Source organism: Mobula birostris, chromosome 4 (assembly GCF_030028105.1).
Source record: "Mobula birostris isolate sMobBir1 chromosome 4, sMobBir1.hap1, whole genome shotgun sequence".
In the NCBI taxonomy this organism is placed as follows: Eukaryota; Metazoa; Chordata; class Chondrichthyes; order Myliobatiformes; family Myliobatidae; genus Mobula; species Mobula birostris.
The window spans coordinates 26,498,153-26,523,207 of NC_092373.1; the positions used below are offsets into that span (position 1 = coordinate 26,498,153).

The 25,055-nt window shown below is 42.4% G+C and overlaps 2 protein-coding genes across 5 annotated transcripts in view; one reads left to right on the plus strand and one right to left on the minus strand.

Annotated features, from left to right (window-relative positions):
• Window positions 1-4,277, minus strand: part of LOC140196220 (plastin-1-like) — a 128,868-nt gene extending 124,591 nt beyond the window's left edge. Inside the window, exon 1 of one of the 2 annotated variants that reach the window (XM_072255029.1) lies at window positions 4,153-4,277. The gene's annotated coding sequence lies outside the window, so the exon portion shown is untranslated. The remainder of the gene's footprint in view (window positions 1-4,152) is intronic. The other variant, XM_072255028.1, reaches the window with a different exon arrangement.
• A 354-nt stretch (window positions 4,278-4,631) lies between these two features.
• The window catches only part of atr (ATR serine/threonine kinase), a 133,533-nt gene continuing 113,109 nt past the window's right edge, over window positions 4,632-25,055 (plus strand). The window contains exons 1-4 of one of the 3 annotated variants that reach the window (XM_072255025.1): window positions 4,632-4,789; window positions 17,675-17,766; window positions 22,110-22,277; window positions 23,388-24,280. In XM_072255025.1, the coding sequence (XP_072111126.1) occupies window positions 17,745-17,766; window positions 22,110-22,277; window positions 23,388-24,280 (1,083 nt within the window). In that variant the 5' untranslated portion in view covers window positions 4,632-4,789; window positions 17,675-17,744. The other 2 variants (XM_072255024.1, XM_072255027.1) reach the window with 2 other exon arrangements.

Below are 25,055 nucleotides of genomic sequence, written 5' to 3' on the forward strand. Positions count from 1 at the left end.
CGTTTCTTTCTGGACACCAAACCCAACCTGTTCCCCTCCACCATCACTCTCCTCCATCCAGCTTTCAATAATTTCTCCTTTGGTTCCTCCCACTTCCTTCAAACAAAAGGTGTAGCCATGGGTATTTGCATGGGTCTCAGCTATACCTGCCTTTTTGTCGGCTACATGGAACAACCTATGTTCAAGCCTACGCTGGTGTCACGCCCCCACTTTTCCGACTCTACACTGATGACTGCATGGGTGCTGCTTCCTGCACCCATGCAGAGCTCATTGACTTCATCAACTTTGCTTCCAACTTTGATCCTGCCCTCAAATTTACCTGGTCCATTTCTGACAGCTCCCTCTCCTTTCTCAATCTCAGTCTCAGTCTCTATCTCTGGAGACAGCTTATTCACTGATGTCTATTACAAACCCACTGACTCTCACAGCTACCTGGTCTATACCTCTACCATGTTACTCGTAAAAATGCCATCCCCCTTCTCTCAATTCCATCAGCTCTGCCGCATCTGCTCTCAGGAAAAGGCTTTTCATTCCAGAACAAATAGGATGCCCTCTTTCTTCAAAGAAAGGGGCTTCCCTTCTCCACCATCAACTCTGCCCTCAGTCACACCTCTTCCATATCGTGCTCTCACCCCATCCTCTCGCCACCCCACCAGGGATAGGGTTCCTCTTGTCCTCACCCACCACCCCATCAGCCTCCACGTCCAGCACATAATTCTCCACAACTTCTACCATCTCCAATGGGATCCAACTACCAAGCACATCTTTCCCTCCTCCCCCAATTTAATGCTTTCAGCAAGGATTGCTCCCTACGTGACTCCCTTGTCCACTCATCCCTCCCCACTAATCTCCCTCCTGGCATTTATTATTGCAAGTGGAACAAGTGCTAAACCTGCCACTACACCTTCTCCCTCATTATTATTCAGGGCCCCAAACAGTTTTTCCAGGTGAGGCAACACTTCACCCATGAGCCTTTTGGGGTCATCTATTATATCCGGTGCTCCTGGTGTGGTCTCCCGTATATCGGTAAGAGCTGACACAGATTAGGACACTGCTTTGCTGAGCACCTGTGCTCTGTCTGCCAGAAAAAGTGGGATCTCCCAGTGGCCACCCATTTTAATTCCACTTCCCATTCCAACATGTCCATCCATGACCTCCTCTACTGTCACAATGAGGCCACACTCAGGTTGGAGGAGCAACACATATTCCATCTGGGTAGCCTCCAAACTGATGGCATGAACATCGATTTCTTGAACTTCTGGTAATGCTCACCCCGCTTCTCTATTCCCCACCCCCCTTTCCCTCTCTCACCTTATCTCCTTGCCTACCCATCACCTCCCTCTGGTGCTCCTCCCACTTTTTACCTTCTTCCATGTCCTCCTGTCCTATCCTATTAGATTCCTCCCTTCTCTAGCCCTGTACCTCTTTCACCGATCAACTTCCCAGCTCTTTACTCCACCCCTCCCAGTTTCACCTATCACTTTGTGTTTCTTCCTCTCCTCCCCCTACCTTCTAGCTCTGACTCCTCATCTCTTTTTCTCCAGTCACGCTGAAGGGTCTCAGCCCAAAACATTGACTGTACTCTTTTCCATAATTACTACCTGGCCTCCTGAGTTTTTCCAGTATTTTGTATGTGTTGTTAAGGTTCCTTAAGGTTGTTATAGCCAGGGTGATAATGGGAACAAGCTCCCACTACTTATTAAATGCTCCCAGTGGCATGCACCTCAAATAGCCTCTGACAATCAAATTCAGCTCCTGGCCTTCATGTGTGTCTAATCTACTAAGCCCAGCGGAACAGTTTCTGCTGACAGAAGGGGCAAAGGCGGGTTACTGGTGGCTTAAAACTAGTCACTTCAGGCAGATGGGGCTTGTCAGTCGTAGTTGGCAGCTCATCTAGGAGAAGGAAAACTCCGATCTCAAACTTCCACTGCCTTACGGCTGTACCCACTAATGCAGAAGGCTTTGGGAGGAAACCCTGAGGGACAAATCTGGAGTTGGTGTCCCTAAAGCAGTCCTATATGGAGTTTACTGCTGACTGACAACAATGCCGCTGGTACCAAACTGTATCAATGTTGCCGTTCCTTTGGGTTCATTAGATGTGCAGAGAGGGGGAGCTTGCTCTCCATATCGTACTGCCCAGGCTTGTGTATCCAGACAGTTAAGACACAATATCCATGGTCAACTCTGACCGATGGAGGCCTGAACTCAACAAAAACCCAACCTTTGATAATTTAATGTTATTATCCATGTCTCCTGCCAGCTTCTCTACAAAGAAAGACAATAGGACACATAACAGAATTAGGCCATTTGGCACATTGAATCTGTTCTACCCTTCAAGTACAGCTGACTGTTTACTCCCTCTCAACCCTATCCTCTTCCACATAACCTTCAATACCCTTACTAATCAAGAACCCATCAAGCTCTGCTTTAAATATACCCAATGACTTGGCCTGCTTGTTACAATGAACTCCACAGAGTCACCACCCTCTGACTGAAGACATTCCTTCTCACCTCTGTTCTAAATGGATTTTGCTTTATTCTGATGCTGTACTCTCTGGCCCTAGACTCTCTCACTACTGGAAACATCCTCTCTACATTCACTCTATCCGGGCTTTTTTTAAAAAAAAAATTCAGTTCAGACAAGAGCTCCCTGACCCAAACCATTATCCGTTTCTCTTCCAAGGTTGATGTCTGACCTGCCGAGCCCTTCCATTTCATTCCGGATTTCCTGAATCTGCAGTTTCTTTCTTAATTTTCATTGCCATATTCCCGTTTGAAAACTGTCTGCCACATTTGCTGCATTATTATTAATTATCAAATTAGTCATGGATTTCTACACTCGAAGATGCAATAAAGTTCCACAAAGCATAATGCAACAGGTATGAACAGAACTAAATCGGAGAAATGTTTTACATTTTAAAAGCATGGAGACCACTTTTTGATTGAGAGGGCAATTTTGTTGCTCTTGTCAACTCCACAGCAGTGAAGCTACCAGTGCATGCCAATTCAACTTCAACATTTTAGAGGAGTTTGGATAGATGTGTGGATGGTAGGGTCCTGGTACAGGTGGATGGGAGTAGGTAGCTTAAATGGCTTGGCACAGACTAAATGGGCTGAAGGGCCTGTTCCTGGACTGTACTTTTCTATGACTTTGTGAAAACTCTAAAATTCAGTGCAGGAACGGAGGTGGCAAAAGCCCACAACATACATTCCACTAGAAGAGACACTAATGTGGCCATTTTTAAACCCTGCTGCATTTGTCTATGCTCTTCATTGCAACATGAATTACGGGAAAGATGTCTAATCTGTCACGCACAAATACAAATTTATGGTTTTATTCTAGAAGTACAAAGTGGCGTTGCAACGGTCGATTGTAACTGAGATAACTCAGTAAAATTAAATTCTTCCCAAACCCGAGCAAAATATACTAAAAAAATTTAGAACTTCCTTCTTTTAAAGTATCCTATTGATTACAATTTTATTAAATAGAAAAGTTAAAATACCAAAATGCTAGTATACATAAGATCACATTGTTCAGATACGTTATGCTACTCCAAACAATATAATGGATTTGCCTTTTGATCCTGAATACAAGTGGTTCAATTAGCGGTGAAGTAAAGAACCGCAGCCATGGAGAACTGTAAATGAAAGGTTTCGTGCAGATTCAGTAAGGAATTAACTCTGCAACATTGAACCAATGACTGCTTTGTTAAAGTGAAACAGTAAAATAAGTTTTATTCTACATTCAAGACCTCCTCAATAGATCGCTCAGCGGTCTAACAAAGGATTGGTGTAACGTTAGCGCTGAATACAATCCAAGGTTCGAAACACAAACTGAAAACTGGTTTCCAACAATAGTGGGTTAGTTCATAATATTAACCAAAATTCCACCCATAATCTTTTAGAAACTCTAATTTTCTGCTAAGAAGTTATCCGATTCATCGGGGTTAGAACATGCCAGAAGCTTATTTCGAATAGTTTCAACTAATTAAAAAATAGCTATCAACTTGCCAAGAGTAGCCTTTCAAAAGTATAGCGTTTTACCATTCTGAATCAAACCGCTAATTCTACACGTCAATATTTTAACTCCATGTTTTGCAAAACCAAATAAGCACATTTTTTGTATTAAAAATTAAAAGTTGTATTACTTACCGGTTGAATCTGCTGGCTTTTGAAAGCAGGTGTAAATAAGGGTACGTACCACGTAGGAGAAAAGGTAACCTGGGCGCAGTCTTGTGCTTATGTCATTTTATTGACAACTCGCCAGATCTCCAGGTGATTCTTTTACTCTCAACTACAGGCCTCAATCAAGCGATATAGCCAATCATATCGACAGAAAATGGAGAGGTGGGCTTTTAGGTGGGGCAATGGACGTAGGTACGGAGGCAATGGTTGCTAAGACCATGGTAGGATACTTTTGCCTGTAAACAGGGGGAGAAAGGCTCGGTAAATTAAAGAGGCTCTCCATTATTGTGCTAACGACGAGTTTGTAATTCCTTTTGTGTGCCGACAACGGTAGCTGCTGTGAACCGGGAGGTTGAAGAGTTTAAGCGCCAGTCTCTTGGACTTGAACTTTGGTCAGAACTGCGAGAATTTTGCATTAGTCAAAATGTTTCAGGCGCATATAAAACATTTGTTGGTAGAAGTTATTCTGTCAGTGTTCAATCAGTAACCATTACTTTCTTCTTTTTGGAACTTGCAAAGTGAATACTGCCAATATCCCGTAATCGGTGTACTACATTATGGACGCAATCCTTCGTGTCTGCTTCACTTGTGACATGTTATAGAGGTAAGTCTGTAAAATTTATATAAGGCCATGTAACGAGTATAAAATACCAACTGAATTGGGAATATGTGGTAGTAATTACACAGTGAGGTTGTGGGTTGTAGTGTTCCCCAGCATCGGGGAGGGAGAGAGAGACTCAGTTCATTATCTCTGTGCAATTAAAATATTATGTATTATTTATTCTCTTTCACTATCACTCGATTAATCAAATTTTACCAAAATTATTCCAATCTTGAGAAAGCCTATGCATCTAAAGTTACAAACACAAGAGATTCAGCAGATCCAGAGCAATACACACTAAATGCTGGAAGAAGGCAACAAGTCAGGTAGTATCTTTTCGACGGAAACTCCTCATCAAAAGTTGATTTATTTACTGTACCCATTACACCTAATAATAATAATTCATTTCCAATTCTCATGGCATTTTCGTTGCTGTATTCAGATTTCCAGCATGTGGTAGTTTTCTTTTTATTTGAACTTTAAATAACCCATTAGCCTACTGCACTCCGTAAACTTAGTTTTCTGAAGTTGCAGTACTTTAATTTCCTCCCGTCTTGGATTTCTGCGTTGCATGTCAGCATAATAACAAATTAAAAGAATTTTGAAAAGCTATTCTGTTTGTGTTAATTGAGCATCTCTCACTTATATGCAGTCTACCATAAATATTTAGCATGCTTGTTTTAACCTTCCAACAACTTCTCACTGGAGTGGAACTAATCTTAAAGCCCATAGGGAAAATATTGTCCCCATTTCAGAAGCAAGGTCACTTTAACCACAGGTGGAAAACTCCAGGAGGCAGACAACACTTAGGAGTACACGTTTTAATCAAACACCAAATCACAATCATCAATACCATAAAGACAACAATGCAACAATTACAGTGTTAAGAAGGCAACATATATCATCAAAGATCTCCAATGATGGGGGCCAAGCCATCATTTTGCAGCTACCATCAGGCAAGAAGTACTGAGGCCTCGTGTCCTGCACTCCCTTCAACCATTTGGTTCTTGCATCACCAGCAAAACCCTAATCACTACAGTTTAGCAATACTATGACCACTTTTCACTAACACTGACTTGTTTTTCCCCCAATTGTACTGTCTTGTAAAAATTGTGTTTATGTTTCTTTTGGTGAATCTTGCTTTTATGAGGCTCTGTTCTGTGATGCTGGTTCAAGTAACATTTTCACTGCAGCTATGCATGAATGTGCTTGTGCATTTGACCATAAACTCGACTGTGACAATCTGGAACTAAACTAGAGGAGCAAATACAGGGGTAATGGGACACCAATATAGTATGAGCTTGGAAATGTTCCCCACCATCGAGGAGGTCTTCAAAAGGTGATGCCTCAAAAAGCTGGCATCCATGATTAAAGGCCCCCACCACCCTGAACATGCACTCTTCTCATTACTACAATCAGAATGAAGCTACGGGAGTCAGAAGACATGCTTTCAATGTTTTAGGAACAGCTTTTTCCCCTTTGTTCCCCTTTGCCATCAGATTTCTGAACAATGAACCCATAAATACTGCCTCATTATTTTTTCTCTTTTTTTGCACTAGTTATTTAATTTTTTAAAATATATTTCTAATTGCAACTTATAGTATATTTTTATCTGTTGCTGCTGTAAAACAACAAATTTAATGAGATATGTCTGTTATACTAAACCTGACATCAAGATGCTCTTCATTGATAACAGCTTAGTATTCAATACAATACTATCATCCCCTCAAAACTAATCAAAAAGCTTCAAGTCCTCGTTGTTATTACTTCCTTGTGCAACTAGACCTTCAGTTTCCTCAGTTGCAGACCCCAGTCCGTTTGGATTGGCAACATCTCCTCCACAATCTCCCTCAGCACAGGTGCACCATAAGGCTGCTTTGTCCCCTGCTCTACTCACTTTACATGTATGACTGTGAGGCTAAGCATAGCTCCAGTTCCATATTTAAGTCTGCTGATGACACCACTGTCATTGGCCGAATCAAGGATGATGACAAATCAGCATATAAGAGGGACATTGAAAATCTGTCTGAGTTGTACCACAACAATGGCCTCTCACTCAATGTCAGCAAGAGCCAGGAGATGATTATTGACTGCAGAAGGAGGGAACCAGCAATACATAAGCCAGTTCTCATTGGGGATCAGAGGTGGAGAGGGACAGCAATTTACAGTTCTTCAGTGTTAGTATTTCAGAGGATTTGTTCTGGGTCTAGCATTTAAGTGTCATTACAAAGAAAGTACTGCAACATCTCTACTTTCCTCTACTTTTGTAGAAGCCTATAAAGATTTGGTACATCATCTAAAACTTTGACAAACTTCTATAGATATGTGGTGGAGAGTATTTTGACTGCTTGCATTATGGCCTGGTGTGGAGACACTAATGCCCTTGTATGGAAAAGCCTACAAAAAGTAGTGGATATGGTCCAGGACATCATGGGTAAAGAACTTCCTACATGGAACACATCTGTACGAAGCACTATCACAGGAGAACAGGACCCCCATCATCTAGGCCATGCACTCTTCTCGCTACTGCCATCAGGAAGAAGGTACAGGACCCTCAGGACCCACACCACCAGGTTCAGGAACAGTTATTACCCCTCAACCATCAGGCTCTTGAACCACAGGGGAAAACTTCACCTGCCCCATGACAGAACTATTCCTACTGAACTGGATTCACTTTAAAGGGCTCTTCATCTTCTGACCTTGATATTCATTGTTTATTTATTTATTACTATTATTATTTTTTTCTCTCTTTCTTTTTGTATTTGTACAGTTTATAGCTTTTTTTTCACATTGGGCTTGTTTGACTGTCCTGTTGGGTGTGGTCTTTCATTGATTCTATTGTTTCTCGTATTTACTGTGATTGCCCACAAGAAAATTCAAGTCGTCACTTTTTATTGTTATTTCGACCATTACTGCTGGTACAGTACACAGTAAAAACGAGACAACGTTTTTCAGGACCATGGTGCTACATGAACAATACAAAAACTACACTGAACTACGTAAAAAACAACACAAAATGACACTAGACTACAGACCTACCCAGGACTGCATAAAGTGCACAAAACAGTGCAGGCATTACAATAAATAATGAACAAGACAATATGCACAGAAGAGGGCAGTAGGCTTATAATTACAAATAAATAGCGGTGTCAGTCCAGGCTCTGGGTATTGAGGACTTTGGGGAAGAAACTGTTACATAGTCTGGTCGTGAGAGCCCGAATACTTCGGTGCCTTTTGCCAGATAACAGGAGGGAGAAGAGTTCGTATGAGGGGTGCATGGGCTCCTTCATAATGCTGTTTGCTTTACGGATGCAGCGTGTGGTGTAAATGTCTCTAATGGCGGGAAGAGAGACCCCGATGATCTTCTCAGTTGACCTCACTATCCGCTGCAGGGTCTTGCGATCCGAGATGGTGCAATTTCTGAACTAGGCAGTGATGTAGCTGCTCAGGATGCTCTCAATACAACCTCTGTAGAATGTGGTGAGGATGGGGGGGTGGGAGATGGACTTCCCTCTGCCTTCGCAGAAAGTAAAGACGCTGCTGGGCTTTCTTTGCTGTGGAGCTGGTGTTGAGGGACCAGGTGAGATTCTCTGCCAGGTGAACATCAAGAAATTTGTTAATTTCATGGTTGTATATGGTGACATGTATGTACTTTGATAATAAATTTACTTTGAACTCTGAACTTTGATTCTAATTCTGATTCTAAAATGGCAACAGATTTTTAGAGGAACTCAAATTTCTTAACAGTAGAATGGAGTGGACTCATCTGGAATCATTAACTTATGGATGAATATTTGTTACCCCAAAAATGACTAGATCAACACACTTCAGATCAGCAGCAGATAACTATGGCAAGTGAAGAGTTGGACACTTTTATAATAGCAGGATCATGAATGTGATTCAATACCCCAATTTACTATTCTGTCCCTTTTAAAGTGAGGTACAGCAACTTGACTAGAGAACATTTATCACTTCTGGAGGGAAAGCACGTCAGAGACAGAGAGAACAAGCAATGCCTTCTAATAGCTACACAATATTTTTAAGTAACACCTTCCATTCAAAGAACAATTATGATAGTCACACCAGGGATGGGAGGTGAAAAAATGATATTCCAATCAATAAACTGGAAAACACTGACACATGCTCCTATTACTACACTGCAAGCTTCCTCCACAATTTAGAGCACCTATTCTCCATATTTTGTGCTTGGAATAGCTTGCTGCTATTTACTAAGTATGCTGTTGCATCTAGTGGCAGATATGGGTATTGCATATTTTAATATAAACTGAAAATGCTGGAAATATTAACAGCAGTACCTTTAGAAAAAAGAAATGGGATTAAAGTTTCAAATCAAAAGCCCTTTGTAAAATAAAGAATTATATACCTTACATTGCTGATATTGCACCATTAATACTCTTACAGATGGTATGGATATTTACATGTGACATGGTAGCATAGCGGCTAGAGTAACACGATTACAGTGACGCATGTTCAATTCCCAGCGCTGTCGATAAGGAGTTTGTTTGTTCTCCCCATGACCATGTGGGTTTCCTCCGGGTGCTCCAGTTTCCTCCCACATTCCAAAGATGCATGGGTTAATTCGTCACAAGTTGTAATTAGGCGGTGCGAGCTCGTTGGGCTAGAAGGGCCTGTTACTGCACTGTATCACTAAATAAATAAGTAACCCATTGAAACTGCTCCTTTGATTGAACAAGACTCAAAATTGAAGATTGTGTGTGTGCGTGTGTGTATATACACACAGTTTCAGCTGTGAGCAAGTCAAACTGTGATATCAGCAACAGAAACACAAACATCCTACTCTTCTTTGACATTTACCTGTAGCATCTTGATGATGTAATAGTGGTCTAGTGGAGTGTGCCTCCTTTACTTTCTTTTACTCCTGAAGCAGTAATACCTTTTCCTGTCTAATTTAAGGTACTCTCTTACATTTGTGGCATTGGAAGGTCAAATGGAAATTAGCTGCATTTACGTCACTACGGCTCATCTTGCAAAGAAACATTCACAATAAGCTACCCAAAAATGTAAATTGTTACAAAGTATTTCCTACCTTTTCTCTTTAGCCTTGTTCTGTATACATTTCAACTGTTTCCAGCAAAGCACTGAAAATGGAAATTGCTTTGGGATTTCTATTACACTCGATGACAATAGTAATTTGTGTCTTGTTTGCTTCCATTGGTTATTTAATACCTGCATTTGCACTAACTGAAACTCGAACCTCGTGTCAAATGATTAATTTTTCACTGAAGCACTATATTTGTGTTCCATAAAGACATCTCCAATAGTTCTTTCTGTACCACTGAAGAGGGGTATTACTGTTACCCTTCCAGGTTGGTACCACAGGGCCCTCATACCATGTCACAAAAATTCCTGTCAAGACTTTTCACTACGTATTGCTGATTTGCTTTGCTTAGTATTGTCAGTATGTTCTGCTTTTATACTTACTGGATTGCTTATTTTTGAGAATAAAAGATTAATTACTGTTTTATTTCCTTACTTTGCAATTAGTACTTTCAAATGCTTGACCATTCCGAACAAAAAAGATGAAACATGAACTGTTACCTTCATGTTAATGAATGATCTAAATTTTTAAAAAAGCCAGTGGAACTCAACAAGTAGCATCTGTACCCAAAGGGATGGTGAACATTTTGTGTCAAGACCCTTCAACAGAACTGAGAGTCCAAAGGGAAGATGGCAAATATAAAGAGGTGAGAGGGAAGGGAGGGATCATTCGCAGATAAGAATCAGGTTGGGGAGCTATCTCCTCAGTGAAAATATACCCAACATCATCCTTACCATAGTGGTCACCCACAAGTATGGTGTCAAGCTGTGTTTAGAAACAAAATATGCAAGCATCGAGTTCAAACTTCAAACTTCAGAGTAAATTTATTATTAAAGTACATAAGTACATGTCACCATATACAACCGGTGAAAAGAACCTATATGAACATGCTTACCATCAAAACCAAAAGTTGTTCTGTTGACCTAATTTGCACGTCATTTTACAGTTTCTATTGAAAGACCCTCTTTCATTAACGTTACTGCTGATTCCACAGCCAAGACGATACGTTTAAGGTTAATGACAAACTTCACTGAATTCTTTAACAGCCAACCTCCTCCGTCGAATCACCCGTTTCACCCCAGGGGTGTGGGCGGGACTACCCTGGGGGTGTGGGCGGGACTACCCTGGGGGTGTGGGCGGGGCTACCCTGGGGTGTGGGCGGGGCTACCCCGGGGTGTGGGCGGGGCTACCCTGGGGGGGGTGTGGGTGGGGCTACGCAGGGAAGCGTCTCGTGGCGGACCCGGCCGTCGGCCTGCGAATCAGCGAGGCCAAGTTCGGCCAATGGTGCTCCGAAGTGGGCGGGTCCTGACGGCAGGCGCGGGAGAACGGACAGGGGCGGAGTCTCAGCGGCTGGCGGTTAGTCAGGAGGCGGATGTGTGGCCGGTGCCTCGCAGGCAATTGGAGGAGAACGGAGCAGTGGGCGGAGTTTGACCCAGGAGGCTCGAGAGGGGAAGGTGGGTTTGATTGGCTGATAGTGCGTCATGTAGGCGGGGTAGAAGCCGGCGGGTGGTTCTCGGGTTGATTTGCGTGACTTCCGCGGCGGGAGATGGTGATCAACGTGAAATTACAAAACCCGAGCTCCTGATTCCGGCACGTTGGTGAATACTACCACAAGATGTGTGAACAGGGGCTGGAGATGGCCTCCATTCTACCGGCTCTACGGGAGCTGGAAAGGTGAGCCCGGCACCTTTGATTCATTCCACCCGGTAGCGTCCACGGAGAGATCAGGCCCAACAGGCCTCGCAAACTTTGCACATATTAACGTTGTACTCGTAGATTCGGAAACACGGGAGACTGCTGGAATCTCGAACCAAAAACAAACTGCTGGGGAACTCAGCAGTCAGGCGTGATCAGTAGAGGGACATCGATGTTTCTGTTTGAGGCTGTTCCTCCAATGTTTCTTGTTCACCGTAGAGTCAGTAGCATTATTTGTAAACAAAATGTGTTAGTTAAGTTTCAAACAAATCAGTTAAACGTTATGCCCATATTTAAATGATATAATGGCCAATCACATTTGTCACAAACTTTAAAGTAACATTTTTTTCCACCGATAATAATTTGCTTTAAGATAGAACCCTCTGTTCTGGACTGTTCCAGTACAAGAGGTTGCAAATGACAGTTGTGTTCAAAGCAACCTGCTGGTGGAACTCAACAGGTTAGGCAATATATATGGAGAGAAAGGAGCAGTTGACGTTTCTAATCGGAACCTTGCATCGGGGCGAACGGTAAGGTTGATTGTGAGGAAGGTGTCACCAAACTCTGAGACCTGGGTGTCAGTACCAACCTGTGGAACCGGATCCCAGCCTCCTTGACCAACAGATCCCAAGCTGTAAAGATAGGCAGCAACGTATCCTCCACACTGGTGTTTCAGCCCCTTACTCTACTTCTGCTGGTGTTGCCTATTTCTGCTTCAACTCCATATGCAAGTTTGCGGATGATATCACGGTAGTGGGCTGTATCTCCAATAGCAGTAAGTTTGAGCCAGGAAGGAGATAGAGACCTTAGTAAGCTGGAGTCACGACAGTAACTTTTCCCTCAACGTCACCAATAATCTTTCCTGGTCCAAGCACATAGACACCACAGTCAGGAATGCCTTTACTTTCTCAGGAGACTGGAGAAATTTGACTTATCCTCTTTGACTATTAACAATTTTTCTTGACACCCCATAGAAAACTTCCTACGTGGTTGTATCATGCTTGGTATAGCAGTAGCTCTACCGGTGACGGCAAGAAACTGCAGGGAGTTGTGGACATAGTTAAGCACATTATGGAAACCAGCCAGCCCTCCATGGATTCTCAGTACTTCTCACTGCCTCAGTAAAGTAGCCAGTATAATCAAAGGCCCCAGATATTCTCTTCTTCCCTCTTCCATTGTGCAGAAAATGCAAAAGCCTTGCTCAAGGACAACTTTTATCCCGCTGTCATGAACACTATTGAATGGTGCTCTATTACAGTAAGATGAGAGCTTCACCTTACGATCTACCTTGTTATGATCTTGAACTTTATTGTGTACCTGCACTACACTTTCTCTAGCTTTATTCTGCATCTTTGTGCAACCATGATGCACTGTGCTGTGATTTGATCTGCATGAACAGCATGCAAAACTAGCTTTTCAGTGTACTTTGGTACAAAGATCAAAGTAAATTTTATTATGAAAGTACATATATGTTACCATATACAACCCTGAGATGTAGTTTCTTGTGGGTATACTCAACAAATCGATAGAATAATAACTATATGAAAATTAATGAATGGCCACTCAGTGAGGGCGTTCAACCAGAGTGCAGAAGGCAACAAATTGCAAATGCAGGAAGAAGAAACAATAATATAAATAAATAAGCAGTAAATATCAAGAACATGAGATGACGAGCCCTTGAAAGTGAGTCCATAGGTGGTGGGAACATTTCAGCGATGGAGAGAGTGACGTTATCCTATTTGGTTCTGACGGTTGAGGGGTAGTAACTTCCTGAACCTGGCAGTGTGAGTCCTGAGGCTTTTGTACCATCTTCCTGGTGGCAGCAGCGAGAAGAGAGCATGTTCCGGCTGGTTCTTGATGATGGATGCTGCTTTCCTGCAACAGCGTTTCATGCAGGTACGCTCAATGTTTGGGAGACTATCGGCGAAGGATTGGGCTGTATCTGCTACTTGTTGTAGGATTTTCCATTCAAGGGCATGGTGATTCCATAACAGGGTGTGATGCAGCTGGTTAATATACTCTGTAGTCCACTACACATCTATAGAAGTTTGCCAAAGTCTTAGGTGATATACCAAATCCCCACAAACTCCTAAAGAAGTAGAAGCACTGCTGTACTTTCTTCGTAATTGCACTTGCATGTTGGGGCCAGGACAGGTCTTCTGAAATAATAACTCCTGTGAACTTACAGTTGCTAACTCTGTTCACCTCTAACCCTGCAATGAAGACTGATTCATGGACCTCTGGTTTCCTTCTTTTGAAGTCTATACTGTACTCAGTTCCTTGGTCTGGCTGACATTGAGTGACAGATTGTTATGACAATATGATAAACACTTGAAATGCTATGGGATAGAAGGCTAAAGGCTCAGTGCTGTGAAGCTGGGATTAGAATAGATAGTATCTGATGGTTGGCATGGTTGCAATGGTTGAAAGAGGCTATTTTCTGTGCTGTATGATTCTTTAACTTCAGAAATCTGATCTTACCCTTTTCTGTCAAGGAATAAAATAGTGGACTGAAAACGATCACATATGCAGTTAGTTTTATGTGTAGCACTTCCTCAAGTATTTTGCAGATGGTTCCTTGCTTAAGAATCTCCTGCAGCAAGTATTCCCGAACCTGGGAGTGAGTAAGTCTCTGTTACTGTCAGTGGACAGCTGGGAAAACCGATTCCATCACTAAGTTGATGGTCTTCTTACTCCAATGAGGATCGGGCATTGTATGTTATGAATGAAGCAGGACACATGTAAAGCCCATATCTTACAGAGGCACATTCTCTCAGAGGGTTGGCAACTGATTTTGCCACCTCCGTAGGCTTGAAAGCAGCCTGCCGTGGTGCTGAGGTTTCAAAGTTGCTGAAGGTATGGTACCTTCCTTGCTACCATTCACTTTGCTCCTTTTACTTAGCTCTGGCAGTGTGATGCCTTGCCAACTGGATTGACTGTTATAAAGATGATGAAAGTGGTAATTCGTAGTTTGTGTACTTGTAATCATATTGATGCTGACAATTAAAATAATGGCACACTGTTGGGTGAGTCTATACTATATGTTCAAATTTGTCGAATAGGCCCTGAATCTTGTGACTTGGAAGAAGTCTGAGCCCCATTCAGAATATTTCACAGCCAGTATAATAATTTTGAAATGCAGTCATTGTGTTCTATAAGCAAAAATGCAGCAGATAATTTGCATATAGCAAGGCCCCTAAGTGCAATGAAAGTGATCAAATGACCTGGTTGTGATGTGAACGCATGTGTACAAATCTTATACAGTACTGCAGTGTGAGAGGTAACAAGTGAGAATGAAGAGCAGAATGGGCAAACAAGCGGTTGATGGAACATAGTGTAGGGAAGTGTATGGTCATGCACTTTAGTGGAAGGAGTAAAGGTGTAGACTATTTTCTAAATGGAAGAAAATTCAGAAATCAGAGGTGCAAAGGTTAACTTCCAGGTTAAGCTAGTGGTAAGGAAGGCCAATGCAATACTAGCATTCATTTTAAGAGGTTTGGAATATAAAACAAGGATGTAATGCTTTAAGGCATTTGTTAGACCACACTTGGGGTATTGTGAGCAAGAGACATAAAAAAAAAATTGCTGATGAACACAGCAGGCCAGGCAGCATCTCTAGGAAGAAGTACAGTCGACATTTCGGGCCAAGACCCTTCGTCAGGACTAACTGAAAGAAGACATAGTAAGAGATTAGAAAGTGGGAGGGGGAGGGAGAGAACCGAAATGATAGGAGAAGACGGGGGGGGGGGGGGGGGGAGATGGAGCAAAGAGCTGGAAAGTTGATTGGCAAAAGGGATATGAGAGGATCATGGGATGGACGGGAGGCCCAGGGAGAAAGAAAGGGTGAGGGGGGAAGCCCAGAGGATGGGCAAGGAGTATAGTGAGAGGGACAGAGGGAGAAAAAGGAGAGAGGGAGAGAGAAAAAAATATATATAATGATAAAAGATAAATAAATAATGGATGGGGTATGAAGGAGATTAATGGAAGTTAGAGAAGTTGATGTTCATGCCATCAGGTTGGAGGCTACCCAGACGGAATATAAGGTGTTGTTCCTCCAACCTGAGTGTGGTTTCATCTTGACAGTAGAGGAGGCCATGGATAGACATATCAGAATGGGAATGGGACGTGGAATTAAAATGTGTGGCCACTGAGAGATCCTGCTTTCGCTAGTAGACAGAGCGTAAGTCTTCAGCGTAACGGTCTCCCAGCCTGCGTTGGGTCTCGCCAATATATAGAAGGCCACATCGGGAGCACTGGACGCAGTATATCACCCCAGCCGGCTCACAGGTGAAGTGTCGCCTCACCTGGAAGGACTGTCTGGGGCCCTGAATGGTGGTGAGGGAGGAAGTGTAAGGGCATGTGTAGCACTTGTTCCGCTTACAAGGATAAGTGCCGGGAGGGAGATCAGTGGGAAGGGATGGGGGGGACGAATGGACAAGGGAGTGGCGTAGGGAGTGATCCCTGCGGAAAGCGGGGGGAGGAGGGAAGGATGTGCTTAGTGGTGGGATCCTGTTGGAGGTGGCGGAAGTTATGGAGAATTATATGTTGGACCTGGAGGCTGGTGGGGTGGTAGATGAGGACAAGGGGAACCCTTTTCCTAGTGGGGTGGCGGGAGGATGGGGTGAGAGTAGATGTGCGTGAAATGGGAGAGATGCATTTGAGAGCAGAGTTGATGGTGGAGGAAGGGAAGCCCCTTTCTTTAAAAAAGGAGGACATCTCCTTCGTCCTGGAATGAAAAGCCTCATCCTGAGAGCAGATGCGGCAGAGACGGAGGAATTGTGAGAAGGGGATGGCATTTTTGCAAGAGACAGTGTGAGAAGAGGAATAGTCCAGGTAGCTGTGAGAGTCCGTAGGCTTATAGTAGACATCAGTAGATAAGCTGTCTCCAGAGGTAGAGACAGAAAGATCAAGAAAGGGGAGGGAGGTGTTGTAAATGGACCAGGTAAACTTGAGGGCAGGGTGAAAGTTGGAGGCAAAGTTAATGAAGTCAACGAGTTCAGCATGCGTGCAGGAAGCAGCGCCAATGCAGTGGTCGATGTAGCGAAGGAAAAGTGGGGGACAGATACCAGTATAGGCTTGGAACATGGATTGTTCCACAAAGCCAACAAAAAAGCAGGCATAGCTGGGACCCATATGGATGCCCATAGCTACACCTTTAGTTTGGAGGAAGTGGGAGGAGCCAAAGGAGAAATTATTAAGAGTAAGGACTAATTCTGCTAGACGGAGCAGAGTGGTGGTAGAGGGGAACTGGTTAGGTCTGGAATCCAAAAAGAAGCAGAGAGCTTTGAGACCTTCCTGGTGGGGGATGGAGGTATATAGGGAACACCCATGGTGAAAATAAAGTGGTGGGGGCCAGGGAACTTAAAATTATTGAAACAATTCAGAGTGTGAGAAGTGTCACGAACATAGGTAGGAAGGGATTGAACAAGGGGGGAATAAAACAGTGTCGAGGTATGCAGAAATGAGTTCGGTGGGGCAGGAGCAAGCTGAGACAATGGGTGTACCTGGGCAGGTAGGTTTGTGGATCTTGGGTAAGAGGTAGAAACAGGAAGTGCGGGGTGTGGGAACTATGAGGTTGGTGGCAGTGGGTGGGAGATCCCGTGAGTGGGTAGAGTTGGTGATGGTGCTGTTTTATCCCCCCTTGTTCAATCCCTTCTGACCTATGTTCATGACACTTCTCACGCTCTGAATCTTTTCGATGATTTTAAGTTCCCTGGCCCCCACCGCTTTATTTTCACCATGTGCAGGTGTACAAGGAAAGTGTGCAAGGAGCTGGCCAAATTTGAATTGGGACCATGCCTTGAAGTCCGGTGAGGATGGCTGTACACCACCGACCAGCTATAGGATGTTACTCTGAATCAAGAGATATTCAAGTGGAAAGTTAGAGAAAAGTTAGGAGACATTATTATTTTCAAGGATGCTACAGAGGAGATGTGAGGGAAACAGCAGTTTGTAATGGCAGAGCCTTTGAGGAAGAGGTGTTGCTTAAAGTGAGATGTGTGGTAGGTCAACATAAGGAAACAGTTTAGTCCAATTAGCCTAATTTGCTATAGATAAGATTGTACTGCATGAATGTACTTAACCTGAAAAATTGTTGATTTTATTATTAACAGTGCCAGTCCAGATGATTATAACATCGTGGTGCAAAAGCCAAGGCAAATTCTTTGTCAATTTGTTGACAAGATGCTGACGGATGTTGATGTTGGTAAGTACTTCCACTGTAATCTGCTCTGAACTCTTAGACTCTCCCATTTTTCCCCATGCACCATCGCTCCTTGTCAATATCCCACTGATGTTAGATATTAATAACTAGCTTTCAGATTATTGTGGTTGTAGGGTAAGGGTTATCGTGGTAGCTCAAAAATATATTTTTCCCTAAATGTATCATACTAAGCGTTCTTAAACAATAAGCAATAAATGAAGCTGTCATCAAAAAAATATATAATTCCCCTAACTTGCTCCCTTCTCTAGTCAGACTAAGAACTGAACTAAAGACAAAGCATGAATAGGTAACTATACTCTTCACTTCTACCATGCCCCAACGCACGTGACAAATTACCCGTAATAAACTCGCAGCACAAAGTACAATGCAGACAGAAAATAGATTAATAAGACCATAAGACCATAAGACAAAGGAGCAGAAGTCGGCCATTCAGCCCATCGAGTCTGCTCAGCCATTTTATCATGAGCTGATCCATTCTCCCATTTAGTCCCACACCGCCCCCCTTCTCATCATAACCTTTGATCCCCTGGCTACTCAGATACCTATCAATCTCTGCCTTAAATACACCCAATGACTTGGCCTCCACTGCTGCCTGTGGCAACAAAGTCCATAGATTCACCACCCTGACGAAAAAAATTTCTTCACATTTCTGTTCTGAATGGGCGCCCTTCAATCCTTAAGTCATGCCCTCTCATACTAGACTCCCGCACCATGGGAAACAACTTTGCCATATCAACTCTGTCCATGCCTTTCAACATTCAAAATGTTTCTATGAGGTCTCCCCTCATTCTTCTAAACTCCAAGGAATACAGTCCAAGAGCGGACAAATGTTCCTCATATGTTAACCCTCTCATTCCCGGAATCATTCTAGTGAATCTTCTCTGTACCCTCTCCAACGTCAGCACATCCTTTCTTAAATAAGGAGACCAAAACTGTCCACAGTACTCCAAGTGAGGTCTCACCAGCGCCTTATACAACCTCAACATCACATCCCTGCTCCTATACTCTATTCCTCTAGAAATGAATGCCAACATTGCATTCACCTTCTTCACTACCGACTCAACCTGGAGGTTAACCTTAATGGTATCCTGTACGAGGACTCCCAAGTCCCGTTGCATCTCAGAACTTTGAATTCTTTCCCAATTTAAATAATAGTCTGCCCGTTTATTTCTTCTGCCAAAGTGCATAACCATACACTTTCCAACATTGTATTTCATTTGCCACTTCCTTGCCCATTCTTCCAATCTATCCAAGTCTCTCTGCAGACTCTCTGTTTCCTTAGTACTACTGGCCCCTTCACCTATCTTCGTATCGTCAGCAAACTTAGCCACAAAGCCATCTATTCCATAATTCAAATCGTTGATGTACAATGTAAAAAGAAGCAGCCCCAACACGGACCCCTGTGGAAGACCACTGGTAACCGGCAGCCAACCAGAATAGGATCCCTTTATTCCTACTCTCTGTTTCCTGCCAATCAGCCAATGCTCTATCCACGTATGTAACTTTCCTGTAATTCCATGGGCTCTTATCTTGTTAGGTAGCCTCATGTGTGGCATCTTGTCAAAGACCTTCTGAAAATCCAAATATACAACATCCACTGCATCTCCCTTGTCTAGCCTACTGGTAATTTCCTCAAAAAATTGTAATAGGTTTGTCAGGCAGGATTTTCCTTTAAGGAATCCATGCTGAGTTCTGCCTATTTTGTCATATGCCTCCAGGTACTCTGTAACCTCATCCTTGACAGTCATCTCCAACAACTTCCCAACCACCGATGTTAAGCTAACAGGTCTATAATTTCCTTTTTGCTTCCTTGCCCCCTTCTTAAATGGCGGAGTGACATTTGCAATCTTCCAGTCCTCCGGAACCATGCCAGAATCTATTGACTTTTGAAAGATCATCACTAATACCTCCACAATCTCCACAGCGACTTCCTTCAGACCACACGGGTGCATTCCATCTGGTCCAGGAGATTTATCTACCTTTAGACTATTCGGCTTCCTGAGTACTTTCTCTGTGGTAATTGTGACTGCGCTCACTTCTCTTCCCTGCCACCCTTGAGTGTCCGGTATACTGCTGATGGCTTCCTCAATGAAGATTGATGCAAAATACTCATTCAGTTCCTCTGCTGTCTCCTTATCTCCCATTACAATTTCTCCAGCATCATTTTCTATCGGTCCTATATCTACTCTCACCTTTCTTTTACTCTTTATATACTTGCAAAAGCTTTTAGTATCCTCTTTGATATTATTTGCTGGCTTCCTTTCATAGTTAATCTTCTCCCTCTTAATGACCTTCTTACTTTCCTTTTGTAAGTTTTTAGAAACTTCCCGATCCTCTGTCTTCCCACTAATTTTTGCTTCCTTGTATGCCTTCTCCTTTGCTTTAACTTTGGCTTTGACTTCTCTTGTCAACCACGGTTGCATCCTTTTTCCATTCGGAAATTTCTTATTTTTTGGAATATACCTGTCTTGCACCTTCCTCACTTTTTGCATAAACTCCCGCCACTGCTGCTCTGCCGTCTTTCCCGCCAGTGTCCCTTTCCAGTCAAATTTGGCCAGTTCCTCTCTCGTGCCACTGTAATTTCCTTTACTCCACTGAAATACCGACACATCAGATTTCGGCTTCTCTTTTTCAAATTTCACAGTGAACTCAATCATGTTATGATCACTGCCTCCCAAGGGTTCCTTCACCTCAATCTCTCTAATCACCTCCGGTTCATTACGCAATACCCAATCCGGTACAGCCGATCCCCCTAGTGGGCTCAACAACAAGCTGTTCTAAAAAGCCATCTCGCAGACATTCTATAAATTCTCTCTCTTGAGATCCAGTGCCGACCTGATTTTCCCAATCCACTCGCTTGTTAAAATCCCCCACAATTATCATAACACTGCCCTTCTGACAAGCCTTTTATATTTCCTGTTGTAATTTGTAGTCCACATCACTGCAGCTGTTTGGAGGCCTATAAATCACTGCCATCAGGGTCCTTTTACCCCTGCGATTTCTTAGCTCAACCCATAAAGATTCTGCACCTTCCGATCCTATATCACCTCTTTCTAATGATTTAATATCATTTCTTACCAATAAAGCCACGCTTCCCCCTCTGCCTACCTTCCTATCCTTCCGATACACCGTGTATCCTTGGACGTTCAGCTCCCAGAGACATGCATCCTTTAGCCATGTCTCAGTGATGGCCGCAATATCATACCTGCCAATCTGTAGCTGTACGACAAGATCATCCACCTTATTCCTAATGCTGCGTGCATTTAAGTATAACACCTTAAGACCAGTATTTGGTACTTTTCACTTTGATTTCACTGCAGCTTTATTGCACTGCAACTCATCCCAATGGCTACAAATTTGCCCCATCACCTGCCTGTCTTTCCTGACGTCTTTACTGCTCACTATTTTAGATTTATTTCTGTTTTCCCCTTCTTCCGCTCTGCCATTCCAGTTTCCATCCCCCTGCCAAATTAGTTTAAACCCTCCCTAACAGCTCTATTAAATGTTCCTGCCAGGATATTGGTCCCCTTCGGGTTCAGGTGTAACCTGTCCTTTTTGAACAGGTCATACTTCCCCCAGAAGAGATCCCAATTATCCAAGAATCTGAAGCCCTGCCCCCTGCACCAGTCTCTCAGCCACGCATTCATCTGCCTGATCCTACTATTCTTGCCCTCGCTAGCATGTGGCACAGGTAGCAATCCCGAGATTACTACTCTGGAGGTCCTGCTTCTCAGGTTCCTTCCTAACTCCTGGAAATCTCTCTTCAGGACCTCCTCATTTATCCTATCTATGTCATTGGTACCAACATGTACCAAGACAACTGGCTGCTCACCCTCCCCCTTCAGAATATTCAGGACCCGATCCGAGACATCCCGTACTCTGGCACCTGGGAGGCAACACACCATGCGGGTATCTCTATCAGGCTCACAGAATCTCCTGTCTGTTCCCCTGACTATGGAATCCCCTATGACTACCGCATTCCTCTTCTCCCTCCTTCCCCCCTGCACAACAGCACCAGGCTCAGTGCCAGAGACCCGGTCACTGTGGGCGTCCCCCGTCAGGTCATCCCCCTCAACAGCATCCAGAAAAAGGTATTTGTTAATGGCTCCCTCACTGATACATTTGTAACTAAATGTTGAAATTTCCCTACAAAAATAACTCCTCACAGGCAAACTGAGCTAAATGAGTAAAAATTAAAAGGATATCATCCATGGATGATTTGTCACACATACGTTGAAGCATACAGTGAAATGTGTCATTTATGTGAAGTCAATCACAAGGATTGTACTGGGGGCACCAAGCTATGTTTTTTGTTTAACTTTCAGTTGCTTTGGAGCTTTTGAAGAAGACTGACTCTCAGCCAACATGTGTGATGCTGCTTGATTTTATTCAACACATTATGAAATCCTTCCCTCTGATGTTTGTGAGCGCTCCACAAAAGCCAACCAAGGAAATTCAGCAGCACAGTAGTGATGATGAATGTAGTTGCATTGGTGAGTCTGTGGAGAATCTACAGATAAATAGGGTGATAGCCATTGAAGTTCTGGGCATAAAAATGAAATGTTATTTGGCAATGTGAGAGCAATGATGTAGCTGTCAGCACGCAATTACAGTGGAGAAAATCTGGCATCAACTTCTGAGTTAATGCAGAAGCAGAATGCTGTTATTCTGCTTCTCCACTTGGTGGAGTCAGTTTCAAGGAACAATGTGTGGTGAACTATGAAGCCTAAACTTTGTCCTGAATGGGATCAAAGCAAAAATACTCTTTTTGTTCAGCATCCAATTTCTTTCTGAAATTGAATTATATGAAATATGAACTTCCAGCTTATTCAGCCATGTTCTGTTTCATCAAAGAAGATTTTTTGATATTGTACCTGTTAAAAAATTGTGGTGAAGATTAAAGAGACACTTCACCATTATATCCATATCTTTAAAGATTGTGAATTTTTAACCTCTTTCTTTGGTGATTAATTACAAATTAAATATGTTAAGTCAATGGATATAATTAGTAGTTTATTATTGCCCACAAGATTGACGAAACATAATTCTTGATTATTAACTGTTTTCAAATAATGCCCTCCTGATCTCAACAAATCAATTAGAATTACTAACATCCTTGACCAACTTGATGCTGCTTGATAGCTTTTGAATTATGAGTGGAACACAATTGTTCTGAAACAAATAAAGGAAATAAATTGATGGGGTTGCTCTGAGACAGCATGGACTGTGTGGCAGAATGGCTTCCTATATCAGAAGGAACTCTGAACATTAAGATGAATGTTATAAATTATAACAAAAATTAGAAAGTATGTATTCACATTTTTACTCTGGTTGTAGTTGCATTCATTTAATCCTATCCAATAGTTATTGAATCCAGTTACACAGGATTCAGCTTAACCACTCTATCTTGGCCAGTATGCTCTTCTTGAACATGTCCCAATCAATTTCATTTGTCAGCTTAATGTTTATGCTGTGGTGGAGCCACTGACTTCTTTAGATGTAGCCTGAATCTGGACTAAGTGTGAAGTTCCATAATTAAGACAAAGTTTATGTTTGTTTTTATTTGTGCTATTCAATCTGATTGTATCTATTTGTTTTTAAAGATTTCAGTAACTGGATCATAACAAGGCTTCTTCGGATTGCTGCATCCCAGAACTGCCAGGCACTGCAAAACTGTATTGCAAAAATTATAATTTCTTTGTTATGGCTATTTAAGAACAAGAATCCCTTCATATTTGGAGTACAAACAAAGGAAGTGCTTGGCCTCTTTCAAGATTTAATCTGTCTGACAGAGAAGAATATAATGATGCCGAAATCATCCTTGTGGCCATTCACAGTTAATCGTTTTATTGTGGCCGCGACAGAGAATCCAGGATATTTAACTCCTGCACCTCTTCTACTGAACTCTGTGTTACAAGTAGAATTATTGGAGATCATATTACTGAGAATACTATCTCCGATTCTTTCCAGCATGTTTTGTAGGCGGCAACGATTCATCTTATGGGAAATAGGCTGCTCCCTTTTAGAACATGGCAGTCCCAAGATAAAGAGTATTGTGTTAACCCTGTTTTCAAAGTTAACAAACCTTGGAGGACCACCACCAGAAGAATTGTCAAATATGTTTTTTAATCATTTTATTGATCTTTTGCTATTATTTAAGGCGGCCAACAGAGATGAACTAGAATTGTATGAGGAGCCATTTGCAGGATTGGTCAGAGCACTTTTTCCCATCAATGCTGAACACCTTGCAAGTGTGTGTGTGATAGAACCATTTTACCTGAACAGATTAATGGATAAATTAAGTACTTTGATAGGAGATGGACTGATGAAACAAATTGAATCTGATAAATTAAGATCAGCTTTATGTCACATATTGCAACATTTTTTGATGTTTAGACCTTCAGGAGTTATTTGTGCGGATCCAATACAGAAACACCGTATGCATGTGATTTGCAGAGCTGTAACTGAAATGATAGGAACACAGCAGAACCAACAGGTATTTTGTCTTAATCTGTGTATTCTTACTTTTTTTTATTTCAGTCATGTCTCTCACATGATCAAGAAGGTGACAATGATTTACTTACAGTTGTTTGTCGAGGACTTCATGTAGTCTGTCACTGTAAGTAGAAAACATAAAAAGTTTGCTCTCCATCCCATATCCTTGACAGAGATCAAGGTATTTTGAATGCAGATATATTCAAGGACTGGATATACAGAGTAGCAGTATCAGAGGTGCTGCTATTCAGATGAGATGTTGAAATAGATCCAGTTAACTTCTTTCCTTTCTAGTCTAACTAAAAGATCATGTACTGTAACACAATGATCGGAGCGTCATCCAATTGCACCAGCAACTTTTCCTTCCAACCAACAATTCAAAAAATTCATATCTTTACTGCTGTTTGGTGGATCTTCAACTGTGTTTCGCTCATATTCACGAACAGTTATTGCTCACATTTGCACAACAGCCCACCTATCAGATTCAATTGTACTCATGTGCATATTTGACAGAGTTCATCCCCATTTTCAAATCTCCCAGCATACCTAATGAGAATTAGCAAACTATTCCATTATATGTTATGTGGTTTACCTAGACAAGTTTTATATAAAGATAAGGCTGCCTTTGCCATAACATATTACACTTTAAAAGATCTTGTAGTTGATCATCACTGCCTACACCTTCTGAGTTTTTATTGGAGCAATTGATCTTTCTAGTAGTTTAAGAACTATTCACACAACCATTGCAGTCAATGCAGGAGTTAGCCCACTATTAT